This window comes from Accipiter gentilis, chromosome 27, assembly GCF_929443795.1.
Source record: "Accipiter gentilis chromosome 27, bAccGen1.1, whole genome shotgun sequence".
Taxonomy (NCBI): domain Eukaryota; kingdom Metazoa; phylum Chordata; class Aves; order Accipitriformes; family Accipitridae; genus Astur; species Astur gentilis.
The window spans coordinates 1,653,334-1,670,299 of record NC_064906.1 but is presented as its reverse complement, the minus strand read 5'-3'; the positions used below and the strand labels follow the sequence as shown (position 1 = coordinate 1,670,299).

Below are 16,966 nucleotides of genomic sequence, written 5' to 3'. Positions count from 1 at the left end.
GAAGGCTGCCTTTGTAATGCACAATCAGTCATGAAAAAAACTAGGCCTGCAATTAAAGAAAGAAAACAAAGTAAAAAGCCAAAGAGCTATTACACCATGAGCTTAAAAAACAAAGAACTGCAGGTAGCTATGATCACTCTGACATCTGCTCACTTCTGGTCAAATTCTCTATCTCCTATCAAAGAGGAAAAGATAAGTTGTCGCTGCTATGCATGCTATGGAGGCAGAGTGTGACTGCCTGACTACAATAGCTAGGAGTGCTGTCAAAAAAACCCCTAAATGCACAGTCACTAATGATTTCATTACGGTAAAACTTTCATTTGAAAATAATAGTCAGTACTTTAATGGAGAAAATAGAAACTCAATAAATCCTTAATGATGCCTACTCTCTTTTATCCTAGCAGTTTTACATAGTAAAAACAATTATTCTTGCGAATGTCAACCTGCCAATCTGGTTTAAGGTTTTAAACCTTTATGAAGAATTTCAGAGGGAGAGTAGAAATATTACTGTTAATGGCTTTGTTTGCAATGTCTTGATTATGGATAATCAGCTACGAGCAGCTGCAACACAAGAAGACCCTAAAAAGAAAATTAAAGCTAAATCAGAAGTATTCCAAGGCTTTATATTCCTCATCCCCCATCACAAATCTCCAAGTGGTTACTTTCACCTCCTCCCCACCCAGCAGTTCCCACTTCTGAGGCAGGAGTAAAATGAGCTGTTGGTGGTAGGCGATTTATCCGAACTATTTCCTCTCCCAATTTTCCAAGCGGAAATCTCCTATTCTCCCCCTTCTCCTCTCTGAGCTGCCGAGTTAAACTCAACTCTAGGACCTCAGATCAAGAGCTAGAGTGACCAAGTGAGGAACCAAATCAGTTGTAGACCAGGAAAGGGATTAAAAGACAGCTTCAATTTTAAAGACCAGATTGTAAAATGATAAGAATCACAACCTTTGCATTCTAATTAGTGCACCTGTCCCCTCCAATTATGTCAGCTGATGACCTGGAATAAAGGTGCCAGGATCCAATCAACACCCACATTTAAAACCAGTTAACAGACTGTCAGGTTCAGCTGTGAAAATGCTGTCATTAGTAACCAGTCTCAGTGAGTCCTGGAAAGCACTGTCAGTCTTTATACACTGAGAATTACATGCTAGTTGGTTTAGGAAACTGAAGAAAATGTACAGAAAGGCCTTCTTTTTCCCTTCTCTCTTGGTTTGTGTTCACTATGAAAAATCATGTAGTAATGTTACAGAGATCTTTCTGTTAATACCAGACTCTTTGAAGAAGTATTGTACTTCCTGTGGAGCATTACATTGTGGATGCTTGTGGAGTGTCATTTGTGGATACTGGATCCATAGCCTTTCTATTGCTCTTTCTTCTAAGGAAAGCATCTGTGAAGACATGAAGCATGCATGCAATGTCCATGCCAGCAGTGCTCATCCCCACAAGGCCCCTCTTCCTTCCCTTTGACTAAGAAAATTACTGCCAAATTTTCTCCTGATCATCTTTTAGCAAAGAAACAACAATGCTGAAGTTCTCCACAGTGCTTATTCATACTGACTCAGAAGGACAGCAGTTCATACAGTGTACCTGTTTCTTTCAACAACCTGATAGCACAAAACCATGTTCAATGAAAGGCAGCTGCAGGAGTGCCAATGCCTAATCTTCCTGTACAGAACTGCAGAAACTCCTTCTATTTTCTACATTTTTCCCCCAAAGAATACACAAATTGTTACATATGGTTATTCTTACAGCAGTTGTGGCTAAGAGAAGCAAAAGATATCTCTGAATCTGTGCTACCTGAATTACTGCCTCCTCTATGGCTGTGTGGACTGATGGACTATCCACTCAAACAAAACTGAACAGATGCAAAACTTTACCCAAGGGTGAAATCAACGCTGGATCAAAACCACCGTGACATTAATATCCACTGCCATATTGGTTTTCATTTTGTTTGGTCTTTGCACTTAACTACAGCCAGGACCAGAATGGAATTGACAAATTATCCCAACAAGGAACCGTTCTCGCAGTATTTCCAGGGAAATTGAGAGAGATGGAACCAGAAACAGCACAGAAAAAACTTCCTGTTTAAAGATTTTTGTGCTTGCCTGAAGCCCTGACCTAGGGGAGCAAAAACTTCTGGCAGCAGCTGTAGAGTAACTTTTCAAATGGTGTAGCTCAGCTCCCAGCACTAGAGACTGCTGTCCTGTGTGTCTTCAGGTGTGCCTGAAGTCCTGCCCATCACAGTTGCCCCTAACTTCAAGGGCTGGTTTGCATATACTGGAGAATTGTGGGTTCAACTTAGCATCCGCATCTGTAATATGCAGAGGAAAAGCCTAAGGTGAAGAAGAGAGGGAAGGAACAAAAGATGTGAGAATACCACCAAGGAGGGACCAGTAGAAGGGGAGGGAAGGAAAGCTGGTATGTTTGGCCATCTGGGGAGATGGAGGACACCAAAAGGGAGGACTGGTGTGCCAGACATTTTGAAGATGCATGCCAACTCTTTTTTTTACTGGTTTTTTTTTTTTTTCTTCTTTTTTCTTAGGAAACTAACCTTAATTTCTTTTTCCTTTCCCTTGTGAAGGTAATCCAGAAAATAGTCATATACCCTGACAGCTGACCACAACAGTGGAGAACTTAAGAGCTACCCTTCTATAATTTTGATGCATAACGGTCCAAGTACAACAGTAACCTCCTTCCCAGAAGTGATTTACACCATTTCACATCCTAATAAGTAATGTAGGATCTATGTCTCATTACCTCCCCAGACTAATATGGGACCCTTCCCCTATAACTGTCCACAGTTCATGATACCTGTGGCAATATGCACTACATCTTCTGGTTTGGGAATAATCAACAAATTAATAAAGTCATCATAAAAGACACATGAGTGTGGCAATGGAAAATCAGCAGGACTCCTTTAGGAAGGAGGACCCTGGGAACTACCGACCTGTCAGCCTCACCTCCGTGCCTGAGAAGATCATGAAACAGATCCTCCTAGAAGCTATGCTAAGGCACAGGGAGGACAGGGAGGTGATTTGAGACAGCCAGCACGGCTTCGCCAAGGGCAAGTCTTGCCTGACTGACTTAGTGGCCTTCTGTGATGGAGTGACTACATCGGTGGACAAGGGAAGAGCTATGGATGTCATCTATCTGGACTTCTGTAAAGCCTTTGACATGGTCCCCCACAACACCCTTCTCTCTAAATTGGAGAGATAGGGATTTGATGGGTGGACTGTTTGGTGGCTGAGGAATTGGTTGCATGGTCACAGCCAGGGAGTAGTGGTCAACAGCTCAATGATGAGCTGGAGATCAGAGATAAGTGGTGTCCCTCAGGGGTCTGTACTGGGACCAGTACTGTTTAATATCTCAATCAATGACATAGTGGGATTGAGTGCACTGTCAGGAAGTTTGCAGATGACACCAAGCTGAGTGGTGCAGTTGACATGCCCGAGGGACGGGATGCCATCCAGAGGGACCAGGACAAGCTTGAGAAGTGGGCCCATGTGAACGTCATGAAGTTCAACAAGGCCAAGTGCAAGGTCTTGCACCTAGGTTGGGGCAACTCCTGGTATCAATACCAGCTGGGCAATCAGGGGATTGACAGCAGCCCTGCGGAGGAGGACTTGGGGGTACTGGTGAATGAAAAGCTGGACATGAGCTGGCAATGTGTGCTCGTGGCCCAGAAAGCCAACTGTATCCTGGGCTGCATCAAAAGAAGCATGGCCAGCAGGTCAAGGGGGGGTGATTCTCCCCCTCTACTCCACTCTCCTGAGTACTGCATCCAGCTCTGGAGTCCTCAGCACAGGAAAGACATGGGCCTGTTGGAGCAAGTCCAGAAGAGAGCCACAAAGATGATCAGAGGGCTAGAGAACCTCTCCTATGAAGACAGGCTGAGAGAGTTGGGGTTGTTCAGCCTGGAGAAGAGAAGGCTCCAGGGAGACCTTATTGCAGCCTTTCAAAATTAAAGGGGGCTTGTAAGAAAGATGGGGACAGACTTTTTAGCAGGGCTTGTAGTGATAGGACAAGGGGTAATGGCTTACACTGAAAGAGGGTAGATTCAGACTAGATATAAGGAAGAATTTTTTTACAATGAGGGTGGTGAAACACTGGAACAGGTTGTCCAGAGAGGTGGTAGATGCCCCATCCCTGGAAACATTCAAGGTCAGATTGGACAGAGCTCTGAGCAACCCCATCTAGTTGAAGATGTCCCTGTTCATGGCAGGGGGGTTGGACAGATGACCTTTAAAGGTCCCTTCCAACCCAAACCATTCTATGATTCTATGAAGGAGCAGACTCTTGAAAACTGAAAGGGGAGTTGAATGAACAATCCTCAATTATTTTTGATAGAAAAATATATTATATATGATGAAAAACATTAAAGGAAAAAGCAACTTAAAGGCATTCAGATTTAAATCTGCCTTAGAACTGTACATCATGTCATTTAATTACTTTATTCCGTCCTTCATCACTTCAAAATCTGCTGTTTTGACACCACTGAACTCAGGGACGGGAATTTGTCCTGAACTCTGCACACAGCAACAGTGAGGAGAGGTGCCTTCACCAATCTCCGCACAAGACCCAGTTTCCCTCAGCACAGCTGACTGCAGCAAGAGCACACTGACTAGATTGGATTGTAACTATTTTGGAGTGATCCCTGAGAAAGAGGCCTGAAATAGAACAATACGTACATCTGGCAATCTCAGATGGATCATTGTGCTCCTTCTGCCCATGTAGACACTATGCTGACATCCCTAAATATCAACACAATTTACCCTCCCCAGCTTCAGCTACTATCACTGGAGCAAGACCTAAAATTTTCATATTCAGATATGAATATCTTGCAATGCTTGTATTCGTTTGGACTTGAGCTTTCATCTTGCTACAAAATATACAGTGAAAAGAAAAGGAAATACATAAATCAGAGGTAATATACCCATTAGGGGCAGATAGCATTTCTAGACTGAATGAACCACCATTATGGGCACTAAAAGAAACTTCAGGCTTTCTCACATCAAGGCACAAACCCAAACCCAAATCAAGAAAAGGCTTCGCTGTGCCTCCTCCCACAGAACAGAAACTGTCTCCTTCCCAGGCATTTCTCAGAAGGCTGAGTGGAGGAATAGTGTGAAAAAACATGCCAGCCTTGCAGCGAGTTCCCTGGTGATATAACTGCCAGCAAAACCCATGGGGATCTGTGGGGTGTGGGGATCACTCCTATGGGGATGAGAAAAGGGCTAAAATACTGCACATGCCACTGATTTGGCACGAATTGTGTTTGTGAAAAGAGTGAGATGGGTGAAAGTATCCTCACCTGTGGCACAAAGGAAACAGGCTATTTACAGAAAGCAGCAAAATGTACCGATTAGAGGTTCCTTGAAGACTCCCAACTGCTCAAACCTTTTCCTGACCTACTTGCACCAACCGACTCCATTTTTCCATTCCAGGGGAATGGACAACTTCTTGACAGATCCAGGCAACATGTGACACACTGCCAAGCTGGGCTGCCTGACAGCCAGCAAGGCTTTGGGTGGCAGAGCCAGGCTTAGCAGCACAGTGCCAGGCACAGGGAAAAGGGAAAGCCCACTGCTGTAGCATGTTGCAATGCAAAACTTGCCAAGATGGTCAGACCTTTCCCCATCATTCATCCTCTGACAGCTTGAGTTGTGCGATGTTAATAATTCATAAGTTATCTGTGCAATAAGTTACGTTCTCCTTTTAAAAACAGAACTAGAGAAGAAAGTCTAAATAATTAATTTGAGAGAGAAATAATCGATTAACCCTTTCAAAGAAGGACAAAAATCAATAGCTCTGACTTTTTTTTACCTGCCTAAGCATTTCCGGACAGTGCCATCCCCATGGCTGCCAATACTCCAATGTGACATGTATTTCTACATGCAGCATCACTGCAGCAAAAACCACAGGCAATCTGGGAAATATGGTAAGAAACTATGCATCTCACAAAGATCCTCTTCTTACCCTGACAGACTGGCTCTTCCTCTTTTCCATCCTGCTACCCAGAGCTCCAGATGCTGGGATGAAATCACCAGTGATGTGAGATGAAAACAGTTGACACCTGCTCACCATGAGCCAGCCAAAGCACAGCAGGAAAGCTGCGCCTCACAGGAGTGGTGGCACTGAGTTTGACGGTGATGCCAGCTTGCACCAAGCACCAAACGAAGGGTGCTTTTTTACAGGTTTATATACCCTTTCTCATTCAGCTGGAGTTCCCTGATATGCTTGAGGACAGATTCACTTAGGATCTGTGCTGACTCGTCCAAGCCCTGGGAGGAAAGCAAGGAGGGCAGGGCATGAGACATCTCTGAAACCACAATACCCTGGGTACCCATCTCCACCCCAAGCACTGTATGACACTTCCCGCGTGAACAGTTGCCAGACAGTGGCTAATGTGAATTTCACCAGAGAGCAGAAAGATGAGGGATATTCCTAATTAACTTCAGTGTACGCTCAGCTGTGGATATTCCAGCTTTAAATCCCAGCTTCTGCTCACAGAAGAGCAGCATGCTGCAAAAATTTGTTTGCCCTGGAACAGTCTTGTCCAGACCTTCGCAAGGAAAGCAAGGGGTACTGTCTTCATTGAGGACTTATGCCCTGATTGAAATGAGATTTAGAATATGGAGAGCATGCCCTAATTTCTTCCCCCAGAACAGCACTTGAAGGATTTGCTACCAATTTTTTACAAGGGCTTCCTGAAGAAAACCTTTAATTATGCTGCGGATAGATTAAGGGAAGGAATGAAAAATAAGCCCATATTTTTCCCATGAAAGTTTTATATAGATGTCAAAGAGGCTCCAGTTTGTTTGCACTGTCACTGCTGAAGCCCATGTGACAGACAGCAGGATTATTTTTAGTAACTGGGTGGAGGATGGGGAGACCAATACACAATTTGAGCTTTGTAGAGGTTATCTCCATGCCAGTCTCTGTTATTGAAAGAGTAGCAGACTTTTAGTTACTGAAAGACTTCTGCTATATAGTAAGAAAACTACATGACAAATGGGGCTTAGCAGAATTTCGGTTACTGTATGTTTTGGGTTTTGTGTGGTGGGGCTTTGGTAGCAAGGGAGGGGCCACACGGGTGGCTCCTTTGAGAAACTGCTCCAAGCTTCCCCAGCTCCAAGTCAGACCCACCTCTGGCCCAGCGGTAGCACCTCTGGGAGAACAGATTTAAGAAGGGGAACCTGCAGCGGGGGAGGAGATTGGAATGTGAGAGTAACGGACGTCAGTAAAGAAGGAAGGGGAGGAGGGGCACCTAAGGCAGTGGATGCTCCTGCAGCCCGTGGTGAGACGACGGCAGGCTGTCCCCCCAGCCCATGGAGGGGAGCGGGAGAGCGGAGGCCCCCCAAGATGGCCGTGACTCCATGGGAAAGCCCGCGCTGGAGCAGTCTGTGCCTGAAGGACTGCAGCCCGCGGAAAGGACCCACGCCAGGGAAGTTCGGGAAGAGCTGAAGCCTGTGGAAAGGACCCATGTTGGAGAGGTTCATGGAAGACCATCTCCCGTGGGAGGGACCCCCCGGTGGAGCAGGGGATGAGTGCGGAGTCCTCCCACCCCCGAGGAGGAAGGAGCGGCAGAGACCAAGTGTGGGGAGCTGACTCCAACCCCCATCCCCTGTTCCCCTGCGCCGCTGGGGGGAGGAGGTGGAGAGAACCAGGAGTGGGGTTGAGGGCTGGGGGGAAGGTGTTCTAAGGTTTGGGTTTACTTCTCAGTGTCCTTGTTTTGTTTTGATTGGTAGTCAATGAAATTGATTTTGTTTCTTCCCCAAGTTGTGCCTGTCTTTTGCCTGTGACCATCGGTGGTGAGTGATCCCTCCCTGTCCTTATATCAACCCAGGAAACTGCCTTTATATTTTCTCCTCATCCCACTGGGGCCGGGGGGGAGGAGTGAGCGAGCGGCTGCATGGTCCTTTGTTACTGGCTGGGCTTAAACCATGACACTGTAGAAAGAGGTTTTCCTTATAACTAACCGGTACCTGGACAATCATGCAGCTATAGTATGTCATTGTTCTTGCTGTAAATGCCATCATTTAAACGTAATTTCTCCATATGCAAAGGCCAGCTGAGGTCCACCAAAGTATTTGGGAGCGAGGCCATGAAGGGGGTGAGTTAGAGGAAGCCCATGTCTGGGATGAGAGGCTCTGCTCAGGCTGAGTAACAGAAGAGCAGTGGGTTTTGCATGATATAAAGCTCTGGATCTGATCAGCAGAGTCACCATTACTTTCTCTCAACACCCCTCACTTCAAACATTAGAATAGGATTTGGAAGTAGTGTTGGATGATTGCTGGCAAGTGTGGACAAATAGCAATACCTAGAAACTAAAGACTAGCTGGAGTTTGGTGGCAATTTAATTGGTAAATCATAAATTCAGATGCAGATACTGTTCTCTCTGTGTGTAGGGGGAATTTACAAGCATAAAAGACTGGCACAAAACATTTTGACAATTTCAGAGGCATTTTTTTGTTTAAATCTATTTTTAAAATTTCTAAAAAGAAATATGGATGGTGCATTAGAAGATGTATAATATAATTCCTTGGGGAAAAAAAATTATGTTACTGAGTTTGCTTCTTAACTGCTATACATTTTGAGTCGAGCCAGATCCATTACCGCACCTTCCCTCCACCCTGTTTGTTGGTACCAACACTGAGCAGACCATTTCACTATCTGTACAGCTCCTGAAATGCCATAATGAGTATGAATCATTCACTGTGGTTTAGGTATCAATTCATTATTTATCACAGTGAAAAAAAGATACTGAAGACAAAATGGTGCTGCAGTAAAACTTTCATGCAGTTAATGGTTTTAGTTATGATTATTGCACAAGACTTCATTACTTATAACTGTCACAAGCAGCAACTTCTAAGTAGGTTTACTGAGTCAACATAGTGATCTTGCTTAGCCCTTTTAATGTTATTTGAATCTATAGCTTACAAGTCTTTTTGCCCTGTTTCTCAGCAAATTCCCATCATTTAAGCTCATTGATAACTAAGAAAAATCATATATTACAAAAATCAAAGATTTTTCACAGTATAGCCTTACTTCACCCCAGTGAGTAAATTCCATTTGAGAAGTGACTGAAGAACATTATGTGTTACCTTAATGAACACGTATGAAGTCCTAGCTAATGAAAACATGGGCAGTATTTTCTACAAACAAGTGTGTTTTCACTAAGAATAATTTCTTCGCCATTTGTGAATTACTTCACACTGTATCTATGTATATATATCAGAGAGAAAAGAGAGAAAAGTGACTTCAGATTGTAATAATCATGCTTCACACACATACTACATGTATTATGCCCTACTTAAGAGGTTCAAGGCAATGAAAATCAGACTCATGCTTAGTTCTAAGAAGAAGCCTCCAGATTTCATTTTGCTATATTATGTTTATAGAGCTAAATTCTTCTAGTAGTAAAATGCTCTCTACCTCTAGCGATGTTAAACGAAGTAGTGCACATGCACTCTGGAGCAAAACTTGTCTCTAAATAATATGCCTGAAAGATATTTAATCTCATCTTGTATATTTCTATCAATTTTATAAGCATTGGAATGCAGCTTTTCACTCTGTTAAAAGGAATGGATATTTTAACAGAAAAACTACTTTGACTATTAAAAGCAGCAGTTCTTGAACTGTGCCTCAAAAATCAGGCATGACAGCATCCCCATTAGCAAGCAAGCCTTGGATGAAAAAGCCTTGAGAGAAGCCACTTCCCTAAAAAGCCCACAGGTAACCCGGGAAATCCCATTTACAGTATGTACTGGTTTTCATCTCAGTCTGTGTCCTAGAGAGATGTGTTGGAGACATTACTAATGGCCAGTGGGCTTGCACTTCTCTCCTCTCATGCGGAAGGGAATGGAAACTGTATTTCTTGCCTTCCAATTTTGCTGCTGCCTTTCTTCATAAAAACACCAGCAAACATGAGCTGCAGCCATGGCTCTCCAACAACTGAAGTGATTTCCCAAGAGAACATGCCCAGAGAATGGCACTCATGCTTCTAAGAGTCCCAACAACCTGGAGGGCTCGAAGCACAGATGATTTCAACAGAAGTTAGGAGCTGGCCAAGAAAACCTCTGTGTCACAGGGGAGGTTGCTGCTACGCCAGAGGTCCTTGCAAGAGAGAAAGCAACACCTCCGGTTGCTTCCTCTCCAGTCCTTCTGTTTTCGGCAGCAATCAAGGGAGACTGTCACCTGCTCGGTATGGCCATCCCACAAGCAATAAATGCCCTTTTCTTCCCAGTTACACAATTCTCATTCATTTCTTGCCAAACCGTTTCATAGCACTCATGTCAAATTTTTTGGCAGCTGCTACCCTCATCCCTAATCCTCCCCTCTCTTTGTCCGGTCCAACAGGGCTACCCTTCCCCAGCAGTGCCAGTGCTGCCACAGCCATGCCTCTTTCTCTTTGCTGGCTCACGATACCAAACCAAGACAAAGAATGCAAGAAAATACACGTTTAGCAGCTGTGAATAAGTGACCGACTCATTCTCCCCATGGTGAACAGAAGTGGGTCCTGTGCCATCTCAGCACATTTCTACAGTAAGTAGCAGAGGTCTTTTATTATTCCCCAGGTACAGAGTTTTTAGAGAAAAGAGGATTACTCTGAGAGGTGTTACTTGCAGGGGAATTAATGATCACTGTACATAAAGGCATCTGACACTTGCCAAGCATGATTTCATAATTGTTTAAACTTCCACTAAAGATAGATGATCTAGTTGTGATGTATCTTTGATGAGAAAATATAAGGAAGACATTCCCTAAAGATGCCTCAGTGGCTCCAATGAAATTATGTTTGGGATGGGTTAGATGTTGAGTGGAGCATGTTCAGCTCTCAAAGAAAATCCACTCGCTGTTGTCAAGCCTTTGTGAAAAGATCTAGTTTGTAGATGCTCAGGAGAGAATTGGTAATGGTTTTCCATTGGTGCAAAGAAAGGAGACTTTGGAAAGAGTTTTCTAAATGCTTGCTGGTTGACCAAGTTAGATTCTTAATATACATCAGGATTTCTCATGAGCTGAATTAGGATACTAGGAAGGAGAAAATGATAAGTTTCAGGGATGTTGCTGAGGTAGTCTGTTAGTGATGGACTCATTTATTTCTCTCCTGGCAGCCTATTGACTTGAATGGTGATGTTAATAACCTAGACAGCAAGAGAGAAAAGCAAGCAAGCCTTGGCAGTGATATGTATACTTATTGACTCTGTGAGGGTATGGTCCTTTTGCTTCTAGAGTTATAACGAAGACACAACTTTGGTAAATCACAGAAAATCCTAGTAAATTCCTAGAAGGGACAGTTCTTAGAGACGTCCCAGTTTTGCAAAGATGCTACAAAAAATTGTTCACAGCGGTAGGAAAAATCTGAAGCTCTGGTGGAGAATGCCATGAAAAAGGCATCAGAGGGAGGCCCAAAACCAGTTGAAAAGTTCACAGTAAAAAAAAAGAATAAAAAGGGAAGAGTTGAAAAAGGGAAACTGAAAAAGTAGGTGAATATAATAATGGAAAAAAATTCAATGAACCACAGTGCTGCAGCAGGTAGAAAAGACTGAAGCAGAAAAACTTGGTACAGCCAGTAAAGTTAAAAAACATTCATAGAGAAAACATTATTACCTGGTGAAAGAAGTAGCTTCAAAAGAATCAGTGGAATTATTTCAGTCAAGAGTAGCAGAGTGATGAACCTATACAGCAATAAACAAACAAAATCTGAAAAAAAATTAGGAAGCATTATGGGAAAAGAAAGCTCCATATTATCTTTTGGCTAAGAGAACTGAAAAAAGGAAGTAGAGTGGCATGATTAAGCAAAGTGAATGCCAGCATGCTGATTAAGACATTCACAGAAGAATGGTGTCTAACTGGAAGACATCAGAAGTCAATAAAATCCACAAATATTGGTTAAAAATCCTTACCAGCCCATATCTTAGCTCAAAACACATCTATAGGAAATGATGCAAAAAGGCTGGAGGAGTCGAGCATGCTCATGGAAAAAGAAAAGAATAAGGGAAAGAGGTGGCATTACCCTAAAAACCTGTTAAGTAACTCACTGTTGATCTAAGAGCTTCTTATTGAAACAATCAGTGAAAACCAGAGTATTTTGATGATGGGGAGTACCTAGCAGATACCAGAACAAAACAAGAGTCTAGATGTGGTTTTGATAGATTATGTAAAAGCTTCTGAAAGCATGTCATGAAATGTGAATCCAGAAGCATCTGGGACTTGGGAGGGAAGTACATTACCTACAACACATCAGCAGAAGAGGAGATAAGAGCACTGTGAAGGACATGCCAGGTGACTTCTTGTCACCCTTCCTCTTTGTTGTAACTTTGCTTCTATTATTTGCAAAGCTGAGACACACTGAGAGGAAAAAGAGGAAAGCCTATCTCATATCTACTTGTTATGGGTTCCTGTGGCATGGGGTTTTTTTTAAGTAGCAGGGGAGGAGGCTACAGGGGTGGCTCCTGTGAGAAGCTGTTAGAAGCTTCCCCGGCTCCAAGTCGGACCTGCCTCTGGTGGGGCCCCCCCAAGATGGCCGTGACTCCATGGGAAAGCCCGCGCTGGAGCAGTTTGTGCCTGAAGGACTGCAGCCTGCAGAAAGGACCCATGCTGGAGCAGGTCATGAAGAACTGCAGCCCGTGGGAAGGACCCACACCAGAGAAGTTCGTGAAGGACTGTCTCCTGTGGGAGTGACCCCACGGTGTAGCAGGGGACAAGTGAGGAGTCCTCCTCCCCCTGAGGAGGAAGGAGCGGCAGAGACCAGGTATGGGGGCTGACCCCAACCCCCATCCCCTGTTCCCCTGCGCCGCCGGGGGGAGAAGGTGGAGAGAACCAGGAGTGGGGTTGAGGGCTGGGGGGAAGGTGTTCTAAGGTTTGGGTTTACTTCTCAGTGTCCTTGTTTTGTTTTGATTGGTAGTCAATGAAATTGGTTTTGTTTCTTCCCCAAGTTGTGCCTGCCTTTTGCCCGTGACCATCAGTGGTGAGTGATCCTTCCCTGTCCTTATCTCGACCCAGAAGCCTGCCTTTGTATTTTCTCCCCATCCTACTGTGGCAGCGAGTGGGGTGGGGGAGGGGCACCGGGGGGGGGGGGGGGGGGCAGGGAGGGGGAGTGAGTGAGCGAGCGTCTGCGTGGTGCTTTGTTACCAGCTGGGCTGAAACCACACTACTTAATACAACAACTTGAAATTATGTGGGCAGCAGGAGGCAAAAATTAATTTCCCAGTTAAAACTGCAAGGCTTTTTTGAAGGAAGTAAGAATTGTATTTAGGCAGAGCAAGCCTGTATATATTTCACACCAAAAAAATCCTGTTGAAAGTATCACAGAAGATTGAAACAGGTACTGGTATGAAAGAATACATAACAGCACTAAACATCATAAATGTTAGGAATTTGTCAAAAGATTATGATAAAAAATCAAGAAAGAGTGCTTTGAGATGTGTACAATTCCTAAAGATATTTCAGCATGCAAAATACCTTAAAGGTAATCAACATATATGCCATCCACTGCAGTGAGAAACTGGACCCAAGGGAATTGTACAGCAGCACAAAGCAGAAGTTAGCACTGAACTAAGCAATAAACACGAACACGGATGTAAGAAAACCTTTTTGTTGATCAGAGGATGATAGAGGAAAAGGGCTGAGAATAGTCAAGGATACTACAGAAAATGAGCATATGGTGACAGTGAGCTACATCAGAGAGCAAATACTGTCTAACTGGGTCTCAGGCAATGCTCCAGGACTGGATAGGAAAAATGCTCCTTCTAAGTGTCAGTCTTTAGATAGACAAGACGCATAGTCAGGGTGGATTGGGAAGAAACGACATGGCCTTTGGGTCACTTTTCTCCTGATATATAAAGCACTAGTTTTCCCACTGGCATGCCTATAATACATTCCTTTAGAGCTTTGTATGCATTAAATGTTCCTAAAGAGGTATTGCTTTTGGTAGTTATTTGAACACATCTTGAGGCAAAAATTTTCTTTTATTTTTTATTTTTCAGCAACAACAACGTTGCAAACACATACTTATCAGCGCACATATCTCTCTGTTTCTCAAACAGAGAGCTCATCTGTTTGGCTCATCTGTCCTTGTGAGACCTGCTGAGGACCAAAACCTCTGTCTTCTCACCTACTGTGACCTTGTGAAATTCTGACTCTCAGAGAAACCACCACTTATGGTATGAAAAACCAGACTATCTCTACTACTACTACTGCTACATCTTATGCCCTCCTGTGCCTCCAGCATGAACGCATCCCATCATTCTACCTGCTCTCTCCCCCTTTCCCTAGCTCCCCTCCAGCCTTTGACTCATATGGGACAAAGTCTGCTTCCAAAGTAAGGGTCCATTCACTTCAACTTGCAGTGCAGCAGAGAGACAGTTAAGTTAGTTGGGCTTCCCTGCCCTGCTAGGCTGCAGTAATCCAAGAAGCAGGGAAAATTCAGCCTCATTAGAGCTGGCTTGAGACTCCAGCACTGCTGGACAGGTTTCTTTCCCATTGCTCACCCACAGTTTAGTTTTTCAAACTGCTTAATCCCAAAGACCATCAAGCAGTATCTAGTGGACCTGTGCATTAATCACCAACAAGCTATACACTCGGTACTATGGATGACACAGTATTTTTGTACGGAATATAGACTGCAGACCCTGTAACATGGTATCATGTCCATTAAGTACAGCATTCAGAAATAACACTGAGAGAGAAGAACAGCTAAAACATCATGCGGAATTTATCTTTTGTGTCAGGCTCCTAAGCAATCTGAGCAACACTGATATTTACACCAGCTGATGATCTGTCCTGTTAGGTACACAATGCTCCAAAATTCTAGCACTGGACTCCTTATAACCCAAATGCACAGAGAAACTAAATACGGGTTGTCCTTATAAAACTGAGTCAGGCTTTGTGCCAGTTGACTCTCAAGCATTGTTTGAAAGATTAAAATAAAACATAATTGCACCAGCTTTCTAAATCTGACCAGGGCTCAGAGGATAAATGCCTTGCCTCATTATGTTTAAATGCTCTACCTCAATCTGGTTTAAAACAGAGCGGAGGCTGTGAGCTGCCAATCTGCTGTACTGCTAAGAAAACCGAAATACCGCTATAGACCAGGATGTGGGCTCCAGCAAGGAGCCATGCTTAGTATTTGGCTTTCCTTTACTGTCCCCTGCTCCTCAGCTCATTTGCTTCCAAGGATCATCACTTCACCCAGTATGACTATGTGTCAGCTCCAATTGAAATGATCCCTTTTCTTAACAGACAGTGTTTCTGTGCCTAAAGTGCAATGTTATTTATACATTACAGACCACATTCCTGCTGCCTAGCTCATGCTGGTGGCTCCCACTGTCACCACTGAAGAGCACCAGCCAAAGCAGCGGCTTGCCTACTTGAAGTATACTCTCAGACATGAGTCAGGCACACCTCATTTGACTCTTAAATAGGTGGAAGTCCCAGTCTGCATAAAGGAGAGTGAGAGCTAGCCGGAGTCAAATCAAAGATAGTTTTGCTCCAGTAAGGAAGAGAGGCTTTGAGGAGCCAGTTTAAAATGGGACAGAAGCCCTGTGAGAAGCCCCAGATGAAAGCCCCAGCATCACTCCTCTATCTCTGTATTGTTTCTAAATTACCAATACATTCGGGACACACAAAAAAGGCAAGGATACCTTTTGGGCAATTGTACAGGCAATATCAGTAGGCACTTCATGTAATAAAGATGTCTAAGACACTTGCATGTCAAATTTCCCATCTAACCCAGCAACATTGCTCTTCATGGCTTTCCTGACTATTGCTTACCTCTTTTAACTTGTCCAGCTCATTTTGCAGTGTCTGCTTGGATACTTCCACCTCAATAATTTGCTGCCGAAGGATTTCATTTTCATCTTCTGCTTTAACACGTTTCTCCTCCACGCTCTCCAGCTCGTGATGCAGTCTGACAGAAACATCTTTGGCTACCTGGTCAGAAGAGCACAAATGCATGAAGAGGATCTATGAGGAGCAACAGCTACAGTATGTCTCTTAGAGTAGAAAGCATAATACAACCCTAGACAGCTGAGAGATTCTTTATTCAATTATGAGACTGTTGATGAAAGACTCCAAGCCTTCTGAGTATCAAAATGAATATTCATTTCTAATAAAGAAATCCAAGATGAACATATATTTGATAACCCGTCTCCAGCTCCCTCTCCACATTATGCTAAGGCAATGTCATGAACAGCAGGGGGAAACAAGCAGATAACAAACCCACACATCAAAGTCCCAGGATATCACATCAATAAAACAAAAGATGAGGAATTGTACTGTAAAGTTGACAGGTCATCGATCAAAGCCGCATCCATGAAGCAGTCTCATCCACCCAAATTTGCTACTCTGGCAGCAATCACAACTAGGCAAGAGTGATATGAAAGCACAGAAATATATGCTAGCTTAGGTTTTCTGAGTCCAGCCTATCAAGAATAAATACCTCCTCCAAAACATTTGGAAAGGTGATTCATCAAGCAAAATGATGAATTAGTGAATTATAAGTCAGCAAAACCAAAGCAAACAAACTAAAAAACTTCAGTATCTCTTTCACTTGAATCTGTGTACAAGAATTTTACTGAGTAATGTATCATTTCTATTATAATAAGGCTATCATTTGTTTTCCATCATAAAAGAGAAAATTAGGTCTGACATTTTGAAAAGTTTGATGACTTGATATGTCACTCTCATTTTCACTACTGGGAACCAATCATTCCAGTTGCAGAAGGTTCTAAGTTTTGCATTTTTAGTTACAAAATGCTTAATAATTCTAGTGGCAAGCAGTCCCCCTCTAGAGAAGACATTTTCAAAACAGCTACAAGATAGCAGTATTAAGAAAGACAAGTAAAGCTAGATAAGCATTGTGCCTATACAAAGCTTGGCCTTGATGGAAACATTTCTGAAAAATATAAGAACTGTTTCAGTATGAACATAATTTTTACAGGAATTTTTGATTTATGGGAAT

At 43.3% G+C, this 16,966-nt stretch overlaps 1 protein-coding gene across 11 annotated transcripts in view; it reads right to left on the bottom strand.

The window, feature by feature from the left end:
• Positions 1-16,966, bottom strand: part of MTCL1 (microtubule crosslinking factor 1) — a 113,733-nt gene that overhangs the window by 82,945 nt on the left and 13,822 nt on the right. For all 11 annotated transcript variants that reach the window (XM_049830221.1, XM_049830224.1, XM_049830227.1 and 8 more), the window contains exon 3: positions 15,778-15,936. In XM_049830221.1, the coding sequence (XP_049686178.1) occupies positions 15,778-15,936 (159 nt within the window). The remainder of the gene's footprint in view (positions 1-15,777; positions 15,937-16,966) is intronic.